This window comes from Microtus oregoni, unplaced genomic scaffold, assembly GCF_018167655.1.
Source record: "Microtus oregoni isolate MIOR12 unplaced genomic scaffold, Mior012 000036F_ref0000092, whole genome shotgun sequence".
In the NCBI taxonomy this organism is placed as follows: Eukaryota; Metazoa; Chordata; class Mammalia; order Rodentia; family Cricetidae; genus Microtus; species Microtus oregoni.
In genome coordinates this window covers 9,214,513-9,239,970 of record NW_024543095.1, presented here as the reverse complement: position 1 = coordinate 9,239,970, position 25,458 = coordinate 9,214,513, and the positions used below count along the sequence as shown (strand labels likewise).

The 25,458-nt window shown below is 44.4% G+C and overlaps 1 protein-coding gene across 2 annotated transcripts in view; it reads right to left on the bottom strand.

Moving 5' to 3' along the window:
* Positions 1-25,458, bottom strand: part of Vit (vitrin) — a 113,703-nt gene that overhangs the window by 55,432 nt on the left and 32,813 nt on the right. For both annotated transcript variants that reach the window (XM_041631168.1, XM_041631169.1), the window contains exons 3-4: positions 21,017-21,082; positions 6,029-6,185 (exon numbers count right to left, since the gene is read on the bottom strand). In XM_041631168.1, coding sequence (XP_041487102.1) covers positions 6,029-6,185; positions 21,017-21,082 — 223 coding nt within the window. The remainder of the gene's footprint in view (positions 1-6,028; positions 6,186-21,016; positions 21,083-25,458) is intronic.

Below are 25,458 nucleotides of genomic sequence, written 5' to 3'. Positions count from 1 at the left end.
CTGATGTGTAGGGACTGGTATAGCCATCTGCGAGGCAGGAGGCCCACCTCAGGTCCTAAGCAGCACCTTTACAATTTGGTTACCTTGCTCTGGAGTCTACCATGGCTCCTTGGGTATCTGCAAGTTATGGCGTATGAATCAAAAGCACCAGGATTTGCTCCCGTCAACACAGACCCTTCCCTCCAGGGGAAAGGTTGCCATTTCCTGCCCTCCCCACTCCACAGTGACTCAACAACTTTCAACACTCCAATTCCCTGTGGCCACGAAGAAAGTGATAATAGCACTTGACATGTAAAACACTTAATGGCTCTAAAATCATCTCACACTTGTCTCACCGCCCTTCCCAGCAAACTTCAGAGTCCTGGGGTGGAGGGAACCCTGTTATTTCCTGTTCCCTAGAAGCAGGCTGCTCCAATGAATGAGTCACTCAAGGTTTTGCAACTAACGCGTTGCAAGAGGGATTTGAAAGCAGGCCGATTTCGCTGATCTCAAACTCCAAGTTTGTCCCTGTTGGTTATGGTACTTCTTAGGGTTCAGGAGCACAGACACCTCCCCTTCTAATTCCATGTCACTTCCTGTAGCCTTTATTGCTCCACCATGGAGTCTGGCTAGCCTCTGCTTGCTAACGCCCTCGCCATACCATTCACATGGCTTACACTGTGCTGCCGCCTTCTCTGGGTCCCCTCATTGCCCATGCCCTTCCTCACGGAGAGCCTGATGCCATCTTGCTTCTGCTGCCATCTTAGACTTTTGTGCTCATAACATACTTGGTGATTTACCATCACCTCTAAAGATTTCTGGAATTAAGCTTGCTTCTTAAACAAGTGAAAAAAATTTTAAAGCAAATTTACAAATTATCGTTATGTGTATAAAGATGTTTCGCGTGCATATATGCATACCACATGCCTGCCTGATGCCTACAGAGGCCAAAAGAGGGCATCGGAAACCCTGGAACTGAAGTTACAGGTGTTTGTGAGCCACACACTCCAAACCCTTGTGTAGGTGCTGGGAATCAAGCTTGGGTCCTTTAGAAGAGCAGCAAGTGCTCTTAACCACTGAACTCTCTCCAGCCCCTAGGAAAAATTTTTGTGGGAAGGATAACATTTTACTTTTCTATGTAAGAAGACTTATCAGTGGTTTGAGGCAGGGAGCTCTTACACCAGCTCTGGGGAGCGAGTTGTTAAGCTTTCAGGATTTCACGACCCAGTTGACTTGACATTGAGGGTTTGAGACCAAACATCCTAAGAGTAGGCTAGTGAGATCTGTCTGCTTTCTGACGCCTTATTGGAGAATGGGCTGTTAAACATTTACTACCAGATCACCAGACCTCAGCTCTGCACAGATGTGTGCCTGGCTTTGACGTTCACCTCAGCTCTGCACAGTTGTGTGCTCGGCCTCGACATTCACCTCCTTCCTGATCCTGATGCCTGAGTTCTGAGATAAACTGAGGGCCAGTTCCTCAGATTGGAGAGGGAGGGTAGACCACTGAATGAAATGTTGAGCAGCCCCTGTACTGAGGATAGGCACACACTCAGAAATCTTCAGGAAGAGGCCTTGCATGGGGAAAATGGTCTTCCTGTTGCTCTGTCTCAGGAAGAGCTCTCTTCACCAAGTGAAGAGCTCTCTTCACCTCTGCCCCTTTACACACATGGGTTAGAACATGCTAGATGACTCAGTGGGTGAAGGTGCTTGCCAGCTGTGAGGAACTCTTCTTCCCTTCCCTTCCCTTCCCTTCCCTTCCCTTCCCTTCCCTTCCCTTCCTTCTTTTAAAAAATAATTTCTTTAACTTTATTTTATGTGCATTGGTGTAAAGGTATCATATCAGATTCCCTGAAACTGGAGTTACAGACAGGTGTGAGCTGTCATGTGGGTGCTGGGAAGTGAACCCAGAATATCTGGAAGAATAGCCAGTGCTCTTAACCACCGAGCCATCTCTCCAGCCCCCTCTTCCTTCTTTCTTTCCTTCCTTCCCTCTGTTCTTCCTTCCCTTCCTCCCTCCCTCCCTCCCTCCCTCCCTCCCTTCCTTCCTTCCTCCCTCCTTCCCTCCCTCTGGTTCTCTCTCTCTCTCAAATCAAAGATAGCCCAGCAAGGACACATGTTTCATGAGCCTTCTCTGTCCCCTTGGTGTGAATTAGCCTGTTGTGTCAGGGTGAAGTTGCGCTCCACCAGTTGGATGAGATGCAGTCACAACCCGAGTCAATGACTCCATAAAACACCGGAGCCACGTGGGCCCCGGTGTGTAGCTAGCCCATTTCGGCTTCTGGTTCATCCATTTTACAGTAGGAATTGACTTGCTGTGACACTGTCACTTAGTTTGTGTGTTCCCTTGCGTGGCACTGGTGTCATTGCTAACACCAGCCTAGCCTGATGACCCAAGATAGAACCCAGAGCCCATGTAAGAAAAAGCTGCATGGGGCAGTGTGCATTTGTAGTAGGACTTCTATGGAGAGACTGGAGGCAGAGACTGTAGAGGAGCCTTCAGAGTAGCTCATGCGCCATCTAGCTCGAATTATGAGGGATGGCAGAAACAAGAGAGACCCGGTCTCAGTAAGGTGGAAGGACAGAGCTCCCCCATATTGTCTCTGGGCTCCACACACAGGACATGCCATGTTTGTGCCTCCCCCATGAATGAATGAATGAGTGAGTGAATGAATGAATGAGTGAATAAACAAATAAATAAATGAAGGATCCATTTAAGATGAGCCTGAGCCCAGATATGATGCTTCAATGTGACCAATATACCTTTGTTTGAAAGAATAAAATAAGGCACTCTTGAGAAAACGGTTGTTCACGATCCGATGTATGAATATCAAATCCTTTAATCCAAGCTAACTTGGGTTTCTGAAGCCAGGTCTGTTCTTGGCTGCCTCCTGCTCTGCCTTTAGAAGGGAGACTCTGGCAGGGGAGGAACTGAGCTTCCACAGAGCACACTCCCTGAGTGGTATGTCTCAAATCTGGCTTCCTGAAAAACAGATTCTCTCTGTTTGTGGAAAACAAAGCTAATAGCATCTGAATTCCTGTTAGTCCCTAAAGACTTCTATTCATCCTCCCAATGGGTAGTGATACCTCAACTTTTGCTACTCTCTCAGACACGGGTCCAAGGAAACCACGATGACTTTCGGTTGCTCACAAACAAGCTGCCAGTCTTGTTCTGATCTCGTCTGTATTCTTTTCACTGACTTCTTACGTCCTGCTCTGCACACTGGGCTTGCAGAGCCCTGCTCCTCCAGACATCCTTCTTGGTTTCCTCCTTAGGCACGTGTCCATTCCTCTTAAAGCCTTCTCTGACCATGACTCCTGCAGAGTATACATAGGGCCTCCCTCGCTCCACACACTCAATGGTGCTGGGCCCTGTGGTTCTTATGTAAATGTGTGATCTGGAACTCTGGGCTGGAAGTCAGGGACACAGGGACTCTGCTGTTCTCTGTGCAGCTAGTTAGCAATGACATTGACTTCGCTGTGCTTAAGTTCCTCTTCTGACAAATGGGTGCTAGTGGTAGTCTTGAATTGAAATGAAGCTGCGAGGAAAGAGGACCATGGAACGGTTACTCATCATTTAGATGACATCTTTGGTAAGGCCAAATTTACTATATGGTTCTGTTTTGCTTAAAAACAAACAAAAAGCAAAACAAAAAAGATAAGGGTAAGAGGAAGTCAGAATGTGCAAAGAAAGAAAAAAAGAAAAAAAGAAGAAAAAAGAAAAGAAAGAAAAAAAGTGAGGTATCAACCGTTTAGGATTACAGCTGGAAAACCAACAAGCAAACAAACAAAAAAATCACTCAAGGGGTTCTGGAGAGATGGCTCAGAGGTTAAGAGCACTGGCTGCTCTTCAAGAGGTCCTGAGTTCAATTCCCAGCAACCACATGGTGGCTCACAACCATCTGTACTAAGATCTGGCGCCCTCCTCTGGCATGCGGGCATAAATTGAGGCAGAATGTTGTATACATAATAAATAAAAAAAAAAATCTAAAAAAAAAAAAAGAAAGAAAAACTTTCTTAAAAAAAAAATCACTCAAGGCAGGCTCAGCTTCTGTAGCAAATATCGTTGTCTACACAGATACCACACTGTCTGTGCAGGTATGGACCATAGAATACTATTGATGCTGGTGGTGTGTGAAGGGTTTGCCAATGTATGTAAGAACGCACACAAGCATTCATGTGTGTGTATCAGCATAGGATGCACAAACAAATGTATGCAGGAATGAATATTATATGAAATATTGGGGAGCATGTACTTGTATGTTTGTGAACTTGTACTTGTGTAGATGCCTATATAAGCTTGTTTCCTGCGTGAACTTGATTTCTAGAGGGATGCAAACTATTTTCATTACCTTTTCTTGAATTAAGTTATAAGTTAGCATTACTTAGCATTCTGGAATATTCTACAGCTTACATTCAATAAAGTGTTTGTAGTCCTGCTTCCACCGAAACCTTTTCCCCTCCTATTGCTGTGTGCAAAGGATAAGTATATCTAATATGGTCTCCTGGTAATTCTTAAACTGTATCTTATGTGCAGTGTTTTGTTGTTTGTTTTGTTTGCTTACTCCAAATTTCATAGTGGACTAACTAGCTGCCATCAGAGGAGATTTTTAGATCATTCAGCAGAACAACCAATTAGTGTTTGTGCAAATCAAGAAAAGAAAAAAAGAAACCAGAAGCCCTAACGATTCAGACATTATCTAGCGTGCAGGCCTTGCATCCAAGGCTGTGCCACCAGCAGTGATGAGCAGCAGGGTGGGTCTGGCTTACAATCCCTTACTCCGACGCTTAAGAATATAGCCTTCGAAGATCCACGCAGGCTATATTCATCCGATGTCTTTTTGTGTTTTTTTGATTTTGAAGATAGGGTCTCACGTAGCTCAGGCTGGCCTTGGAGTCCATGCAACAGAAAATAACCTGTCCTCCCCGATTCTCCTGCCTCATACTCCCAAATGCTGAATTACAGGTGTGCACAGCCACACCTGGCCCTGTCTTTATCTTGAAGGCATGCCTAACAGCAGCAGACACTTCAGAGGGGAATTGCTGTGAAGAGTGTGGAAGTTAGGTTAGCTGTGCAAAGTGTTGGCCATGTGCAGGCTCACTTGATCGCCAAAGATATTAAACAAGCACACATTCCACTGTGTTTGGCTCTCGACGTAGGGAAAAGAGGTCTAAGGAGTCTGTGAAGATCAATTTGCCTTTCTTCATTTAAGCCGTGACTGAGTTCAAAGCATGTCATGCCTCTCGTTGTCCCTCAATCCCAAAGTGACAGCTGGACAAATGGAACCACCTGTCACCCTCCTCTATCTCCGGTCTGTCACCATAGCTCTGGTAGCTTCTCTCCTAAACTTCTGGTCATGCCCACCATTTCTTTGCACATTGCAGGCAGGAGAAACTGTGTTGTACAGGGTCAAGAGCTTTCTTTTCTTTGCCGTGGTCATGAAAGAATACAGTCTTCCTTCCTCACCAAAGGGGGGAGGAGAATACAGTGTTCTATCTGCTTCTATAGCTCGTCTCTATCATCCGCATTCAATTCTCCCTTATCCCCTAATATTTAGCCTCTTTTCTCTTTTCTGCATGTTATGTTGTATCCACATGTCCATATGTTATTGACAGGATTCAGAATATGTTTTTTTTTATTTTTGGTGGTGGATATATGCATAAAAATACACTTAGCAGTGACAGTATAGACTCTGATGTGACATTCCATAGCTTCAGTTCCAAATGACTGTCCTGTCTACATGTTGACAGAATCATAAAGTTTTGGGGTCTGATCAATTATGGTGTGTGATTTTGTTTTCATTTGCAATTTTTAAAAAAATTATGAAATTTAAAATTAAAGAAAGGTGGGGGAATCTATCAAATTCTGTAAGAGCGCTGTGAAAGCAGACGCAGGACCATGCATAGCTTCTCGGACAAATTTCTAGACGGAATGCAGGAGGCGCGGCCAGATTTGTACATTTTTGCGTGCTAACGACCGCAACCCTGCAGCAGAGGGTCCCCGCTAGCTCTTTGATCACTGATGGTTGAGTAGGTCGCAGTCGCTCACCTGTGAACCGCGGCACCACACACGCTGGAGTAAGACGCGTAGACACCAGTACCGAAAACGTGGTATTTGGGGTCCTGGCATCCTGCTGGGCATTTCACCATGAACTCAGAATTGATGATCTTTCCAGCTTTGACATCACAGTTGATCTGCGGTACAGCTGGGAACACAAAATGAGGTCAAAATTACCCCTTTGCTGTGTCAGCTTCTATACGAGGTGACATGTTAGGTCATAAGTATTCGTTTACTTAATCTGTGAAAGTCTGAGTCTGAATTAACCCTGTATCCATCCCTTCCATATGATGAGGTAAAGGCATAACGAGGATGTTCCTCAGACCAAAAGAATGATGGCATCCGTTGTATTGAATTATGCTAAAAGAGAAAAATAATAAAGGCCAGCTCCTATTCTGGTTTGGACAACCAGTTCATTGAAAATAATTTGGAGAAAAGAGCCACCTCCAGCCATCAGAATGTGATCTGGAATCAGTGGAAGGAGGGAACTACTGGTTTTCTCAATGCCCTGTGATTTTCCCAGGAAGAAAAAACTCCTAAAGGAGGCAGGAAAGACATTCCGGGAGACAAACAAAAGGAGTGGGGATTATAGAGCCAAAGATAACAGAGATAAGGTGGCCTGGGCAGCCAAGAGGGAGAGAGAAGTAGATAGGCTGGGCCAGGCTCAGGGGATCGGTGAGCGACGTGGGAAGACATGGAAGGTGTTTGGACAGGGGAAGCTATGGTCCGGGAGAATCTCCTTGGCCTAGACGTTGGCTGGCTATAGGACCCATCTTTGCCTCCAGCAGAGTGCATCCATTCTGGTCTCCTGTGCTTTCCTCTTTGTCACAGCTATAGGAAGGCCTTGTGGACTAGAAAGTTTACTTGAGAATACGCACAAAATGTTTTGCTGGCGATGTCTGAAAAAGGGTTGGATGCTTCCCTGAAAAGATTTTTTTCCCTCAAAATAGAAAGGTGCCCCCCCCCCCCCGCAAGTCACAGCTTTGTAAATTGTGGGTTTATACAGGTCTGTGAGTTCAAGACCAGCCTGGTCTACACAGTGAGAACTTTTCTAAAAAAAAAAAAGAAAAGAAAATGAAAGAGAGAAAGAACATGAAGTTGGATGGCAGTGGAGAAAGAATATGATAGAAATTTTATTTTGTTCTTGAGTGTCTGCGTGACTGCACTCGTCCATGTGTGTGTGTGTATGAACATATTCTCAGACGTCCGAGGAGGCAGGCGAAGATAATGGATCCCTTGCAGGTGGAGTTCCAGGTGGTTAGAGCAGTATGAGGGCTGGGGACCAAACTCAGGTCCACAGGATGGAACAGCAAGGGCTTGCAGAGGCCAACCCATCTCTCCAAGTCCCTATGCTACATGTCTACAAGAAGCAGAGCTCTCCCTGTGGGTGACTACAGAGTTCAAATGTCAATCAACTTCGCGAAGTATTAAAAATTCCCTATCCGATATTTAGATAAGCTTTAATTCTTTCACTGTAGAAACAAACAAGCATATCCATCTCATTAACACAAACTTGCTTCTGTCATTAATAAACGATAATTTTATGATTATTGATAAGTATTTCATTTATGTATCTTTTTATACACCTGCATACTCAGGTGACAAAGATTTCACAACTGGGTTGTGAGTCGGAAGTTTAAGAAGTGTGCTCTGAAGGTCTGCTGCGGTGGTGCGCACCTTTAATCCCAGCGTTCAGGAGACAGAAGCATGCGATCTTTAGGACCAGCATGTTCTCCACAGCGGTTTCCATAGTGCTACAAGGCTACATAGTGCGACAGTCACCACAAACAAACACACCTGCTCCAGGTGACTCTACCAGTAGGAATGCCTTCAGGTCTGGGTCCTGTTTTTAGAAGAGATTCCAAACGTGATTCTAAACCATACACACAGCCCAGTAGGGGCATGCTCACAGGGGTGCTGGAAGACATTACATGGGAGTCAGGATTGACAGAAAAGGGCCGTTGAGGAGGAAGAACTCAGAGGGAAGGGGTCTTTGGTCTCTCCTAGCAGCGCTGTTGTGAGCCCTGACACCCGAGGAGGGGGGCTGCACTGGGAAGGTTAACTTGCCATAGAGGTAAATTTGCCAAGAACTTTCTAGGAACCCTGTTACCCTGGTAGGAATGGGCCGTCCCAGGAGGCGATGAAGGGGCCTTTGGTGGAAGCCTGCACGCAGAGCAGTTGTAAGGGATTTCTATCCTGGGTAGGAGGTGGAAATTAAACCCCTCCCAGTGCTAAGAGCCTGTGATTACACTCCGAGATTCAGGAGCTCTGCCAGGCCACCCACCCTCTGAGTTACCGAGATGCTCTCAGAGTTGCTAATGCTTTCCAGCTGTACCCCAAAGCACATGCTCCTCCCCCTCCTTAACCCTAGTGGAACCGAGTGAGCAGTTACATTTCATTCAAGTTGGAGGGAGATCGGAAGTTGAACTCCTGCTCCCCCTTGAGCCCCCCTCCCGCCAGCTTTGCCACTCAGGGCTGGGCCAGCATGGGGCTCCTCCTGGGAGCCAGGGTTGAGCTTGATCACAGGCTTAAGCAATTTGTGGTCTACATTAAGAACGGCAGCTCCGTGCTTAAAACATTTAGTCGCAACCTCCCCACCGAAGTTACTTCTTTTTAACCTTCTGTTCTTTTAGACTTTGATACACAAGGCTGGGTCTACTATTTGGAGTCTTAGAGTATACATTTTTTTTTTTTTTAAAGACAATTTGGGGACAGAAGATGCCACTGTTCTCTCTCCACCGATTAACTAGTTGCTTGGTCCCTGGGTCTAACTGGGGCCCTCAACTCCCATTTCCTCCACAGATTGCTCTTAAATATGTCTCCTTTGGATGGGAAGAAAACAGCAGATTTCTGGGTCTTAGCTATCTGAAGGAAGAGATAGCAAACCCTGTGGATTAGGATTGTATTCTAATGATACTTTAGCATTCTGAGATTTTGGATCTCCTGGAAGGCTAACCAAATCTTTTGGAGTGGAATAAGTGAAGCCAGATCTGGAAATGTATTGAATGAATACTCAGGGTATTTAAATAGGGCATGCTGTAGGATTGTCTGTGAAATCTGTGCCTAGAAAGACAGATGGAAATGCCCCATGGGAGTATTTTGCCTCAAGTTAATCAATTTTTTCCTTTTTTCTTTGAGAAACATTTTTGGTGTTTCTTCTCTTCTCTTCTCTTCTCTTCTCCTCTCCTCTCCTCTCCTCTTCTCTCTCTCTCTCTCTCTCTCTCTCTCTCTCTCTCTCTCTCTCTCAGGAGAAATTTCAAACACAATATATTGTCTGTCCCCAGACTGATTAGCGAAGTTGAGTGTCTGAAATAACTTTGTCCCACGGGATGAAACAAATGAAGGGCAGACGCCCACACAACTTTGGAAAAACAAGGAAAGATGGTGAAAGATGGCTAAAGGTCACATCGTTGGTAAACTTAAACCGAAAATGAAGCCAGAGAAAGTGAACTAATTAAATTTTGCAGAGTAATTGCCAAGATCAGTGGAAAGTGTAGTCAGTGCCCAGCTAGGAAAAAACAAGGCGTTTTATATTTTTCTGACAGCAGTTCTTTGAGTATATGAAAATATATTTTTGCAAATTTTTTATGGTATTTTCCCAGTTGCTTGTGAAGAGATCTGTTTTCTTGTAACGAATCTTATTTGTCTCTACTTGGCGACAGATGAAATGACTTCTCTTTGCTTTGTAAGTGGGCTTAACCTTCACGATACACCATTTACATTCATTTTTATACTTTCCTATTCTTAGTTTTGGATTTTATCCGCAAAACACATAAAACAGGTGTCTTTAAAGAGAAGAATAAGCGAGGAAGCCCCGGCAGCATCCTGCTCAGGAGTGAGGGAACATCAGACACCAGGTGAAAGCTGTCTCTGTTGCTATCCCCAGGCGCACACACATAAGTTCTAGAAAGATTTCTTCCCAAGAACATTCAAAGAAAACAAGACAAAGCCGCTCCCATCCTGCTGCTGTGGGGGCGAAGGAAGCCATGGAGACACACGGCAGAAGTCGCTGAAACCTGGGGCATCCCAAGATGCTTACCGAGCAGTTTGGGCCAGGCTATAAGCTCTGCTTTTGTCTTCACCTTTACCCAGCTCCTAAGGCTACTTTTCTTCCTATAGCCACCACCACGTTCATACTATAGCATCTTGGTGGCAGCCGAGAAGTCCTTCCTAGGGAGCCTAGTACAGCCACGGGGGAAAGAAGATCGCTTGCAAACCAAATGGATTGAGCAATCAGGTTCCTGTATATCACCCGTATTATCACAGATGTCCCATTTCAGAACAGAGAACTGATGGTCTGAGCCAATATTTTAATGTATGATTATGACTTTAAAGGAGGAAGCCAGGAATTGTGGCACACATCTGTAATCCCAACACTCAGAAGCGGAGAGAGGTAGATCACAGTGAGAGACCATACACAGTGAGACCCTGTCTCAAAAGCAGAAAAAATAAAGCAAAAGAGAGAGAGAGAGAGAGAGAGAGAGAGAGAGAGCGCTCCAAGTGTTCATGCTGTGTGAGCCTCCTGTCTGAACTAATAATGGCAGGTTTTGGCAGGTGTGATAACCAATAAGCCAGGTTTCTGGCAGGTCAAATCAGACCGTACATAGACTTCTTATTTTACTGTTCATCTTTTCCGTGATCCCAGAAAAACCGCATTACTTCTGGGATGAAATTCCTTATTAATTAGGGAAGGCCTTTGTAAGCTCGCTCCGTGGTGCTAATGAAGAAGAATTACCACACAGAAGAGCTCCTGTGTGAAAAGTTTTCATATTAAGCTTCATTTCATTGGGCTGCGGTATTCAACTAGTTTAAAATTTGTACTTTAAAGAAAATTACATGGAGAGTTATTAGTTTAATGAAATAAAAAGAACATCGACTTGAAGACAAGCGTGTCCTTCTTGGCCCTGACCTTCCATGAATAGGTCACGTGCATTCTTTATTTGGGGTGATTTGAAAATTATTCTTTTTAATTTTCTTGAGCAGTTTTTTATTATATAGTAATTTGCTCAAAAATCATCAGTAGCTTTTTTGCTGCCGTTAAGAAAAGTTTGGAGCTCATTGAGCCCTTGTCCCAATCCCTTCTAAAGGATTTCTGGGCTTCCCGATACTATGTTTCACTTTCCTAAGTGTGTGCCATCTTGAAACATGGCGTGGGTCATTTGAACTCCATTCCTCCTGCTCTCTCTGTTTAATCGCTACTAGATTTTTCAAGGTCTTAGCTCCAGTTGGAGCATCATTCATCTAGAGCATAAACTTCAAGAGGGCAGGGACTTTTTTGGCAAGGGGGGGGGGGGAGTCTATTTTGTTCACTGGTGTTCAGTGGAATAGCGAATGAATGAAGCAATCTATTTGAAAATCCTGTTTTGTTTTGTTTTTTGTTTGTTTTTAGACTTCTGATTCTGTCATTTCTCTTTATAGCAACCCTGGTTCAGGGCACATTTCATGTCTGGACTGCTAACATAATTGCCTACTTCCTGGCCTTTTTGGTCTAGCCCCACCCTTTGTCCCAATCCTTTCTTCATGAACAGCACAGTGAGTCTTGAAAAAAAAATGTGATCGGATTTTTATCATTCTCTTGCTCAATAGTCCTCGGTGGCTTTCTCCTGTCCTCGGACCCATGTCCAGCCTCCTTAGCTGCAAGGGACTGAAGGGTTCCATCCCTGGGCTTCCCCTTAATTTTTTTTGCCACAGTTACATGGATGGTGACAAGGTTCCAGACAGCAAAGATCTAGGAGAACAAAACACCAGGGTTAAGATTTTGATATAGGAATAGTCTCTGTGGTTTGGAGAACATGTCAACGCCCATGGTCTTGGAGCAAAGTGATTGAGAAGACATCAGCAGGGACCAAAGCACATGGAACTTCACAAGGTCAAAGCCTGCCATGGGTGTCTTCATCAAAGCTCTTTCTAGGACTGAGGAATACTCTTTTCAGTGGGAAAATAATGTCTTGAAAAGTTCGTTGAACCATTGAAGTCTTACGGGGAGGGGGTGTGCTGTTCTGATGAGGAAGAGGGATGCTGTGGGGCGGTTTGTGGGGTGAGCATCTGAGCATAAAACATGAGACAGAGGGGCAGGAAGTAAAGTCCTGGAAGATCTTCCTCCATGAGGAGGAACCCATCGCTGGCCCTTGAAAATCTATAGTAATGGGTCAGAATATGACAGAATGTCACTTCTAGGGATGTTCCTTTTTTGTAGGCAGTAGTAGTCCTGTGTCACAGGGGGAATGGGACAGGAGGGTCACAAGAAGATAGGAATGGCTAGGCAGACATTCATGAGGGCATAAGCCTCAGATTCTGCAGAAGCCACTGGAAGAATTCCAGACTGTTTTTTAAAAATGGGCACAACATTGCTTTTGTCCAATGTCTGAGGGATAATATCTGATGATGTCACTCCAAACCTTGAAATTACGGCTTCTCAATGGTAGGGCTGAATCTGAATCCAGTAATTCTGAATCTAATTCCACTGTACACTCAACTGAGCTGGGATTTAACTGTGAGTGTGCAGCATGGGAGATCCTTGGTCAGGAAAGATTTGTCAGGAAGAATCTACGTAAGAGGCGCTCGGAGGAGAGACAGACATGCAATAGAAATCAGTAGAAAGACAGTTGAATAAAAAGCTCCTGTATTTTTTGTTTGTTTTTAAAATACAGTCTCACTGTGTGAATGAGGCTGGCCGAGAACTCAAAGGGCTTCCCGCCTCTGCCTCCCAAGTGCTGAGATCAGAGGTGTGCGCCACCATGCTCAACAAAAGGTACTGCTATTAGTACACAAAGACATGCTCAAGCTCTAAGCCCTTTAAAAAGTGTGTAACTTTCCTCATCATTGCTTCCTGCCAGGTTGAGAAAATGCCTTTGTCCATGTGGAAGGATGGATGGAAGGATGGGTGGCAGGAAGGATGGATAGAAGGACAATGAGTAAGGACAATGTGTGACAAGATATCTATAATTTCCCTGAGGCACTACAGCTTTGGGGTGTCTGTCAATGTTTATGACTCACCCTTCCGGTCCTAAGGTCAAGGTTCTGTTAGTTCCCCCTGGCTGTTGTCTCTTCCATAACTGAAGTTAAAATAAGTAAATGCTTCTCTAGTTTAATCTTCCAGGGCCATTCTGAATTCAAACATCACAGACAGATACTATTGGGTGAATGCAGGATATGTAGAGTAAATATGTTGTATGTATGTGTGTGTGTGTGCATACACAGACATACACATATGTCTGTATGCTCCCCCTGACTACATGCAAGGCAACTCACTAGAGCAATTTTCTTCGTGTTGTCTTCCTGTTATTTCCGAGAGCCGGGTACTACAGGGTTTGTGTTTCACTGAAAATCCGCCACACAGAGTGTCAGCTTTCTTTCTTACCCACCTATCCCAAGGACGTCTAGAAATACAATTTGCCTTCCTCATCATCTGAGGAAAGGTACGCACAGCCATCTTTGTAGAGAACAACCAACACTGGCCAGGAGTCTCAGGAAGGAGCAGATACTGAAGATTAACTGCAAGTTGCTAGATGTGAATTTCCCTAAGGAGCTATGGAGCTACGTGCCTCTTCTATGCAATCCTCCACCCGAGAGCTGTTTTTCCTCGCCAGTGTTCAACACACTCAATAACCAAGACCCAGAACAACGACTTCTTCATTCTCCAAGCAGTGTGTCTGGAGAGCATCCATCCTCTCAAGGTTGCTTTTCCGATGTAATAGGACCAACTGATGGGTGTGAATGTCTAAACTAAAGACTGTACGCTTCACCCCAAGTTAAGCCCATTTCAGCAGACTCCTGTGTAATGAGGTTACTCAGAACGAGGCTCCTGCGCCTGTGGAGAACATCTTCTTCCCTTTGCTGACTGCGGTCTCCACTCTGTACGTTTCCTGCTCAGGGATTCCTCAGGAATATCCATCCTCCAGCCACAAAAAAAAGGAAAAGACAACTTCTTGAGGCAGAGCCTGCCTGATGGGCCTTGACCCACTTTCTACTTGTGCCTTCCAGATTCCCCTACACCAAGAGCCTGTCCTGCTGTTCCACTGTCTCCTGACCTCACCCCACCTTTGCTCCCCATGAAATCAGTTCAGTGGAGGTAGGCAGCTTCCCGGCCTACTTCTGCCTGTAAAACTCTTGGTTTTCACGTCTTGTTTTGAATCTTCTTTTGTGAAACCACCATGAGTCCTATCGTAGACTCCTTGTTTGCTATTCTCATGTAACCTTTACCACATTTTATTTTACGGTGATTTTTGTTGTCCATTGTTCTGCATATCCAACTAGCAATTACCTAATGAGGACTAATTATATATTCTTGGTACTTGGGACGTTTTTTTTGGGAAGGCAGACTACATGAAAATGCTTAAAATAATATGTGGTAGGACTCAGAGGGTGTATGACACACGCAGGAGGCATCCAACCTAGTTATAAGCGTGTGCTGAAGGAAGGCAATGGGGCCAGGAAAGCCTTCTCGCATACTTTTTGGGGACAAGAAGGACTATTATCATCTTGTCTAGTATAAGATTGGATGCTTGCTGAAGTCTGCGCTTTCTAAATAGACAGCCAGTGATGTGCTGTGTTTTGTTGACCATGGTGGCTCACCTGGGCTATCACCTGTTGTCCCTCTTGACACTGCTCTGCCCAAGCTAATCATTTCTAGAGCTTTTCCGGGGCTCCCCTGTGTGTGGAAAAGTCTACTGATGAGATTTTACAACTTAAAAGCTATTCTGCCTCCAGCACAGACAGTCTGCCAAGTAGAGATTGTTCTAGAGTTTTTGGTGGCCATAATTTATGTGGAAACCTAAGATGAGTTTATTACAGTATGGGCTGAAATGCCCATGAGTTGAAAAGTAGGCTTGTTTCGGTGGCATAACCCACACATAAATGAAGTTAGGGTCACAATCCACAACCATTCTGTCATTATGCGGAGCCTTCGACAATCAAGAGAAATGGAGCAGCATTTGGGCAATTTGTTAAAAACTGCTTGAGCAAGCTTATGCCGACTGAACCTACCACGAAGGTGCCTCTGGGCAGGGTTAGATTTATAGCTTCAAAATGTACCGAGAAAATGAGAGCCTTGGGGAAAAAGTCACCTCTAAGAAGAAAGTGTTAAAACTCCCATTAGTACAGCAGGGTCAACTTTACTTTGGACTGCATACAGAAAGTTAATTTAATAAGTCACCAACATGCTAATTCTCTCTATATGTAATTTTTTTCTTTCTAGTATTCTAAAACAGTGGCCAAGCTTTTGTGTGCTCTTCCCCCTGGCGTCAAGGTTGTAGCACAAGGGAGAGAGTGGCCCAAAGATAACCCTCCCCCTGTGTTTTGGGAATTACTATCTCTAAGTCCTCCTTACTTGAAGGAATTGTTTTTTTTTTCTTGCTCAAAGGCCATGAAGAGAAAACAACAAACAAAAAAACAAATAGTGTTCCTAGGGTGGGTGCAGAGGAGTGGGTCAGTAGGCTTCAGTGGGGGAAATGTTCCTCTTCTTCAGCAGCGTTTGGGGGAGCATTGTCTCAGAGCAGCAAGAGTGTGATGCATGTCTCCTAGGGAAAAGCCCTAAACACAAGGTTTCCTCATCTCTGCCAACACCTGGTGTTCAGGAAACAATGGAGTTGCCCACCTTCTGTGGAAGACAGACTTGGGCTCTAACTCACGTGAACAATCTCCCTGAATCTTCCAGACGATACCCAAACGTTTTAGGGGCTGCAGCAGTGGGGGTGGGGGAACCACTGTAAGTAAGGAATTTGAATTTGAATTCCCAGCTCCATGACTGCCAGTTTGGAGTTAGACTTGATTTGATTTAGAAAATCAAGTAAAAAGTCGAACTCAGTGGGATTAAAAAATGTTTATATACCGAACGCCGTTACTCATATGAAAGCACAGCATTGACTTGGAATGAATGGTCACCTAGAAGCCTGAGGAGGGTCTGTGGCATGGCTGTTCCTTATTCCATCCCCACGTCCTTCTCTGCGGTGTCTTCATATCAGATTTTCTCCAGCACACCCTTAGTATTGTGTTCTAAATCTAAAGGGTCCCCAACAAAGTTCAGTCAGATCCATAGAGACAACTGGAGACCATGGGCCAACCGAAGAGGTGGAAAGAAGGTAAAGAGGACGAGAAGAAAAAGAAATGAAAAACCAAGGGTGTTAGGAAGAGAGAAGGGCTCCCTACCGAAGATGGCGTCAACCCCATGAGTAGGCAGAATAGATGGATACACTGGTCTGCCAGCATTCTCAGGCCAAACCAGAGGAACCAACAGAGGCTCTTCTCCTTCCTGTGCCTTCCCTACATCTCTTCTGCCTCACTTTGCTTTCCACTTCATCAGCACTCACTCCCCCATCCCTCTTACACTGCCAAGGGACACTTCCCTCTGTCCTCACTTCCTGTGCCATGCCTTAAAGGCTGGCTTTGACAACCAGTGGCAGTCCTTAGCACTCGAGCCTGCCTCCAGGAGTCTCGGATAACATCTGATGTGCTGGAAGGTTCTGAGACTTGTCAGATGAGCAACGCTAACAAACTGTCTCCCCATCGCTATTTCATCTCTGCCGGTTGTGAAGACTTTAGATCTTAAAAAAAAAAAAAAAGTCACTGGTGGAACATGAAAGCTTCCAGAAGAGAGGAGGGCAGAGGGAACTGCAGAGGACCTCTCTAGATGGTCTCACATCATGTCTACAGCCAGCCTCGATCCTCAGACTCTCCAACTTTATGAAGCGTGTCAGAAACCCCTTGCTCATCAGACCATAGATGGCTGTAGTCCCCCTGTAGGTTCTAAGTCAGTAAGACTCTGGCTGGTCTGGGAACCTTGAGAATCTCATCTGCTCTTCCACTGGGCCCTACATAGTTTGTTCAAGGACCTGCTTCTATTGCTTTGCATTTAAAATCCAAGATAAGATAGATTCTGAGATCTCAACTGTAAACATAAGATGGCCAAGATTTCTTTGTTTAGTGACAAGGAAGACCTCTACCTCCCTTCTCTTTGAGAGTATGAATGTATTATAGGCCAGTAAAATAGGCCATTGTAGGTCAATTTTTGCCCTATATTTCAGCCGTGGGGAAAGGCTGATCTTCTGAATTCATGGTTCAAGGCCTCCTTAGGTACTGGGACCCTTCAACGCCTGTAGAATGAGCTTTGCATAGAAGTACACAGAAGACAGGCACAGCTGCATCTAGTAACCTCTCCAAGAAATGTGAGAACATGGAACTGTCTTCTATTCCCCCATCTGCATCCATGTATTTCTATTCAGGCTGTATAGATATGTCCATGCTGCCTACCTGTGTGCACATGGACATATCATGTCTGCTCACTGACTTGCTGTTTTCTGTCTTCTCTCTTCATATTCTGGTATTTAAGGTTGTTATAGTGGTAGGCAGGGCTGCTTCATCTTCTTAATGCAAACGTCCTCACTCGTCTCCTCGGAGAAAGAAACTACCCTGATTAGGTCAGACCCCAACCAGTTTAGAAGGATGTAATTCAGTTCTCTCTCTCTCTCTCTCTCTCTCTCTCTCTCTCTCTCTCTCTCTCTCTCTGGATGGGATCAGGAAGGAGATTAAGGGAGAATGGGGGAGGGATAGGAGAGAGATGTGTGGGGATGTACAGAGACAGGCAAAGGTGCTGGCTCTTTGATTTGGTTCTTGTGACCTTCCCATCTGAGCACCACTCCCGGGGAACTCCAGCTGTGTTTCCTACCTTGGTTTCTGTGAGTTACTCCAGGTCCTGTCCAAATCCTCTTTTCTACTTAAACAAATTGAGCTTGGATTTCAGCTAATTGCAAACAAAACAACCTGTTCTGAGCCACTCCCCGCTGCCTCCCACGGCCTCGTGAAGTCCAGATTCCCACACAGGTGTGAAACCCTTCACCACACAGAACAGCTAACTTCCTACCATTGCCAAGACCCCTTCAACTCCTTCTGTGTATTCCAGCCAAGTTGAAACTTTCCTTTTACATTTCTTTGGAGGTTGGGGGGGTGGATTGTGACAGAATCTTGTTTTGTAGACCAGGTCAGCATTGAACTCATGATCCTTCAACCTCAATTTCCCAAAGACTGAGATTATAAACATGCACCACCACCCCTGACCAATTTTTTAAGCTGTTTTAAAATCTTCAGGCCTTGCCGGGCGGTGGTGGTGCACGCCTTTAATCCCAGCACTTGGGAGGCAGAGGCAGGTGAATCTCTGTGAGTTCGAGGCCAGCCTGGTCTAGAAGAGCTAGTTCCAGGACAGGAACCAAAAGCTACAGAGAAACCCTGTCTCGAAAATCAAATAAAAAAAAAAAATCTTCAGGCCTTGAGCATGTCCCCCGACCCTCACCCGATTGTTTGTAATGCCACTCCCTCATCTGCTTTATCAGAGTTCACACACAATTCCTCCACGCATAGTCTCATAGTTCTGTTAGTCCTTTACATGCTATAGACTGTTGTATTGCTCTTCTTCCTTCCTGACTGGTGTGTGAGCTCTGTGAAGGGAAAAGTGTGTCTTGATTCAGTTGTATCTGGGTGTCTAACACCAGGCCTGGTGCTGAGCTGGCCTCTGGTACATCCTTGCTGAATGCCTGAATGCTGTGCCTTCCCTGCTGTAAGTTACCTAGTCCAGCTGCAGACAAGAATCGGAAGAATGAAAATTACCCTGGCCCTAAGCTATAGACTATAATTTGCAAATACTCCTGAGGTCAAGAATCAGATGCGTCCCTGGCTTGGGACTATTCTATTACATTTATCGTGTCTTTTCCCTCCCTTATTTAATGCTTGTGCTAGAGTTTCTAATTAGAGAAAAGACTTCAGGCATTTATTGATTCGAATGTGCTGCATCACAAGGGAGCTTTGGAGAATAAAACTCGAATTTAGCATATCAGAAATTCAATCCATCTGAGAGCTCTCCAAGGGGTTTGCCCTTGGGTTACTTAACACACACTTTCATAGTCACTGAGAACTGTTGTCATGGTAATCATGGAACTTTTCATGATTTTTTGTATCAGAGTTAATGAAGATACTGGAAATAACCCAAAGGAATCCATACTTGGGTGTGCATTTGTCTCCATATTAACCCAATCGTTGTTTTGAACACACATCTGCCCCAGTGCTGGCCCTCTTGGCTCTTGGTCCTGATGGGATAAATAAACAACTGCTTCTTTTTGAGTATTTCCACCTAAGAGTCTATGGATGGCTGCCCTTTCGGTCTCATTCCAGCAGGAAATCCCACATGGTAGCTTTTAAGAAAACGAAGAAAAAAGGGGGTGGTTGTATGAAGCAAATTTCTTTCTTTTATTTCAAATTATCCATGCTGCTGATTTCAAGACACTTAAATTTAATGCCTGTAAAGAAAGCCTTTGCTGTGGGAAGCACAGAAGTCTGACTTTGTCTGAAGTCTTTATTTTACAGTTGCCTATAAACCTCCATCATGCCTTCACTTCTGAATCCAGAAATCCCAGCGCACTCAGAGTGCACAATTTCCATCTGTGTCTTGTTCTGCTGGTTAGTTCCCATCATTCGCTCTGTCCTCCCTCCCCAGTGAGAGGATCCCTTACTCTCAGTGAAGCATGTGTATGTGGCAATCAAGACATTTCCGTCTATTTGTTACTTACCGAATCGGTATTTAAGTAGAGGTGTTATGTTACTGTTATCATTATTATTTTTGTGAGCTAGTATGTGCTTTTTTCATTCTTTCTTATTGACTGGAAAGAATGGGGGTGAGGTGGCCGTTTTTGACAGTTAGGAGCCATGTCAAAAATGACGTACATACAATCTAATGATCTGGAGCTTTATTAAATTACAGCTTGATTTTGCTTAAGGGAGAGGGACTTTGGTCTCATGTGAGTAGTAATTGTTGTGCTCACTACAGAGCAGTGAGCAGTGACCCCAATACCACCTGAATACTGTCTTGTCTTGACGTTTCTCCAGCCCACACTGGGTTCATCACTTTCAAATTTGGTCCACTCAAGTTCTTCAAATGCATGAACGAACTCTAATTCTGTTCTCCACTGAGTATCTTATTTCCCTCGGAAACCTTGAGAGTTGGGTCTCCACTACGTTTCTTTCTCTCAGCATCGCCATCTTGCAAAACAGCCATTCAAACGGCCCGTCAAGTTCTGTTTACTGCATGATAGTGCTTCTCTGGCTCACACGTTCAAACTCTTGCCCACTCCTTCTACAAACCAGCTCTAAAGACCTACAAACCACAAGCTCAGGTTTATCAAAGCAACGGCAGTGGGAGAGTCAGGCTGCTGGCCACACTGCCTTCACACGCACAAATCAGAGTTCTGTGGCAATCTTCCCGGTGGTTTGGTTTTGTCAGTTGTGTTGAAATTGCAGCCAGTGAGAAATGTAACCATATCCGTGTGGGGTGTGAGTGTCAGGGAACACTTCCTTTTTCTTGTCTTCTTAATTTCCCTGGTCTTTCTTCTCTTCCAGGCATGCTGGTATGGACAGGAAGCTTCGAAGGACTTTTGCGCCAGGCATCCCGAGTCTTCTGTCATGGGGAATCGAGACACCAGCCACAGAATGTCAGAGTTGCCTGGCTCTCTGTGTGAATTTTGAGTTTTCCTGTTGCAGTAGAACCACATTGGTTTTACTTGAAACTCAGGATTTATAGCAATGGGGGCGGGGGTGAGGTAGATAATGAATAAGACATATCTCCATTTAAATGTAAAGCAACCGACATAGAAAGAAAAAACCTGGCCAAGGGCAAACATTGCCAATCACAGATGCTAATGCAATGGTTCTCAACCTGTGGGTCACAACTCCTTTGGGGGTCCAATGACCCTTTCACGGGGGTCACGGATCAGATACCCCACACACCAGATATTTACATTACGATTCATAACAGTAGCCAATTATAGTTATGAAGTAGCAATGAAATAATTTTATGATTGGAGGTCAGCACACCGTGAGGAACTGTATTAAAGGGTCGCGGCGTTAGGAAGGTTGAGAACTACTGTTGTAATGTAAGCGAGCCCAGTCTCCACATGGGGCACACAGCCTGTGCCACAAAGGGACTTTGATTTTACTCACCGAATTTGGGCTTCTTGGTCTTCTTTGCCATGCCTTTATTTGAATGTATTCCAGTTAGCAGCAAAACTACGTGATGAAAATAAAGGCAAAATGAACCTAATTAGTATCATTTACCCTGAGCACTGTTTTCTTTACCATCTCCCATATTTGAGATGCTTTGAGGCATTTTCCCTGATGAAATGAATCTTTTCTTGTATTAGGAAAAGTAAGAGAGCCAGTTGGTAGAGTGTCTTAGTCCTGTTGAAAGGCCTTTCCTGAAAACGTCCTTGGTGTCTGCCACGTCTGCTGCCTTTTCATTTCAACACACCGGGGCTGCAGCTCCTTTTCCAAAGCAGAGAGTGTGTATGGGGCCTGGTCCCAGGAATGAAAGCTGGGTGTAGGGTGAGCACCCACCCTTTTCCTGTGACCATTCCTTGGGTCCACAATGGGCTTCCAAGTGTCCAGTTTGTCACGTCCATAGAGCTACACACTCGGAGCAGAGCATGTGTGTGGATGCATCTGTGTGTGTGTGTGTGTGTGTGTGTGAATGTGTGCATTCATGGCATGTGTGTGTGAGTGTGTGTGTGTGTCCACGCGTGCGCGCACGTAAGAATGACTGCAGGAAGGCTGAATGGAGACCTATAAACAGCCTTAGCACAGGATGTATTGAAAAGAAGACACTGGAGAAGGAACAGGAAGGAGGGGAGAAGGAGAGACTATCAGATCTGAGGATGGACCACTGTTGTTGTGATCTAGCAGCTCTGGTCCTGTACTAGCCTCAGAACCAGAACCAGAGCCTCAAACAGCAGCTTTTAGACACTGCCTGACTTCATGGGTTCTGTAACCAGTGAAGCAGGGGACCGAAGAACTTAAAGCCACATTTCCTGGCTCTTTTTCAAGTATACAGAATAAACCTGAGCCTTTAACTTTAAAAAATAATGATAAATAAAAAATAATGTTGACTTTTTTATTGCAAAAGTGATGCATGACCCTTTTAGAAAAATGCAACAAGCAATAAAGAGGATATGGATGAACTCAGAAGTTTGTTTTTTTGTATGCATGCATTTTTGCATACATTTATATAAGTACTTAAAACATTTGATCTTGCTCATACCATTTACAAATTATTTCAACATATATATATATACATATATGCACACACCATGAACACACACATATATACACATTTTCCTTGTCATTAAATGTTCTTACCACAATCTTTTTATTTGTTTGTTTTTGTTTTTTTTTTTTTTGTTTTGTTTTTCAAGACAGGGTTTCTCTGTAGCTTTGGAACTAGGTCTTGTATACCAGGCTGATTTCGTACTCACAGAGATCTGCCTGCCTCTGCCTCCTGAGTGCTGGGATTAAAAACGTATGTCACCACCACCTGGCTCCCACAGTCATTTTAACTGTCTGCAGAGTATTGCATTATATGCATGTATTGCAACTTAACTGATCCTCCATTTAATGTAAATAGCTTCATCTTGGCGTAGATCTCTCATTATTTCATTAAAACAAATTTCTAAATAGAATTTTTGTTTGAAATTTACATTCACTTAAAATTTTGGTATATACTATAACAATTTTTCATAGTATTTTTTTTTGTTAGTGATGTATGAAAACATCCACTTCTCCATTTCTACAAGTTCACTTAGTGTTGTAACCAGAAAAGCAGTTCCTTGCTTTCAAAAATGCCATTAAATCCTCCATGCTCCTTCCTTCACCAGGCATCCCCATCTCACCAGGTACCCTCATCTCACCAGGCACCCCCCATTTCATCAGACACTCCCCATCTCACCAGGCACCCCACCATATCACCAGGCACCCCTTCATCTCACCCACTCCAGGGAGGTATGCTTTTAGCTCACCCTCACTGTAGCTACATTTGGAGATGACTTGCTTTCTGGATAGAGCTGGGGCTCTGGAAGTGAGCACAGAAAAACACAACAATCTAAGCAGGCACTTGAATCCAGACTGGGGACACACACCTGTTATATCAGCACTCAGGAGGCTGAGGCAGGAGGATCAAGGCTACATAGTGAGGCTCTGTCTAAAAAAAAAAAACACAAGATAACTGATCTCTTTCTCTCTCTATATATATCGCTCTCTCTCTCTCTCCCTCCCTCCCTCCCTTCCTCCCTCTTTCCCTCTTCCTGTCCCTCTCCCTCCCCTCTCAATAGACAAAGATATATTCAATTCAGGTACAAGAGGACCCTTAAATTGGCAGCTAGTTTTCAAGGAAAGGGTAGTAACATCACCAAGTGCTTGAGAAAAGTATACAGTCGCTGCTACAGTACGACTGTGCCCCCTTAAAACTGTTAAATTGAAATTTTAACTCTTAAGGGTATGCAAGGGAGGGGATGGAGATGCAGATAGCCCTGTCATGAATGAATGGGGCCTCAGAGATGGTTCCATGGGTAAAACACCTAAGTTTTAATGTACAGAACCCAAGTAAAGCTAGACACAGTAACTTAAATCTGCAATCCCATGGATCCTTGTTGCTATGGTGAGATGGGAGGAGCCAGAAGACTCTCCCAGGAGCTCCGTGTCCAGCTAGCCTGTGGTATGCAACAGCAAGCAGTCAAGAGACCCTGTCTCAAACAAAACCCATCTTCAAAGTTGTGCCTGGACCTCTACAAGGGCACTGTGGCAAGCCTGCACTCACTCACACACAAGTCACACGTACATACACGTGTATCGTACACACGAGAAATAAAAATTTAAAAGGAATGGAATTAGGGCCTTTACAAAAGCAGTCTCAGCTGTTTAGATACACCGATCATAGAAAGGGGTGTCACCTGCTGGTGTCTTTATCTTGGCCTTCCCAGCTTCTAGAAACTCGACAGATTAGCGTCCAGCTTTTGTAGGCTACTACTCTAGGACAGTTGGCTACAGCAGCCTGAACTCGCTAAGACACTGTAACGGGTGCCGATGACACAGCTCCCATGTTAGCCTGCGACAGGCTCTTAGCGCTAGCTGAAGTGCGGGCAGTTGCCTGTTTGGCCATCCAGCAGCAGAGGCAGGCAGGAGACCTGAATGAGAGCAGAAAAGGCAGCTGAGAAGCATGAAGGCTGCCATTTTTGAGGTGTTATTTACTTCTGGGGGTTGGGTGTGTGCGAATTTCCTGGCGGTCTGATTTTTATAGTTGCCTGTGTATCATTTAGTTCTGCATAAAGGTCCCTCTTTCATCTTCTATGCAGAAAGAAATAGCCAGAATCTGGGAACGTTTTGTAAAGGATGTACTAAGCATATAAACAAAAACAAAGAAGCTAACAAACAAATAGTGAAGTTGAAGGCATGAAGTGAAATAAATTTGAGGGTTAATTCTTGGGAAAGCTAAATACTAGCCATGTGGGCCTGTGGCTCACTGGGAAGTCTTTAGAAGTCTTGGTGTCATTAGGACCATAAATATTTCATCAAGACCACCCCAATACTTTTTTTAGTTACCCAAGACCCAAGAATGAGTGAGCACCTGCGTGGTTGTTCCGGTTTACCAACAGAGGTTAACAAAGTTCTTACTGTCCCATGCACACAAGCCTTTCCTTGCCTTCTTCTCAGTATATGGGCTTTTAATTAAAACACCTTAGAATCCCGACTTCCAGGGACGGGCTGTTCAGTACAGCCTGTACATGCTCCATCTCTAGGGGCACGTTTCCTTTCCTATTTGCAAGCTATCTCTTGTTATGTTTTAGGTAGCATGCTGGGAGGCTGGGGAGATGACTTGGGCTGTCTGCACAAACACGCAGACCTGAGGAGTTTGGGTCTTGAGCATCCATATAAAAGACTGGTACAGGGGTTTGTATCTCTAGCACCAGTACTTGGAGGCAGAGACTAAAAGATCTCTGGAGCTCATTGGCTAGCACCTAGTCAATCACAGAGGTGCAAATTCAGTGAGCGGCCCTGTCTCAAAAACAAACAAACAAACAAACAAATAAAACCCCACAAGGGCCATAGAGGGAAGGCTAGCACCCTCTGACATCCACACATGCCTATGTAAAGAAGCAGACAGAACTGCAAACCAAGGCTTTTCAAATAGTAGCTTTAGTTACCTACCCACTGAGACCATTCCTGTCTAAAAACCCGGAGGAAATTGAGGCAAGAATAAAAAGTTCTGAAGAAACCACAAAGCGATGTCCCTCAGTGTTCTGTTTTTGGAAACCCTAAACCTGTTTGTCTTTCTTTTAGTATAGCTCTTGAAATCTCAAGGAAGTTAAATATTAAAATTATGTTTTCTAATTTAAAAAGTTCTGCTACTTCCTGCTCTCTCTTCCTCACCGGTGTGAGAGCAAACTAAGCAAAATTAAGGCACCGGAAGAACAATTGTTTTAAAACTCGATTTAAAAAAACTGATTGTACCAATAATTTTTAAATAGAGAAAACACAAAAGGCTAAACTGGAAACAACATGGAATTTCATCAAGGGTTTAAAATTCAGGCTAAAAGAAGATAAGAGGCTGCTTTTCT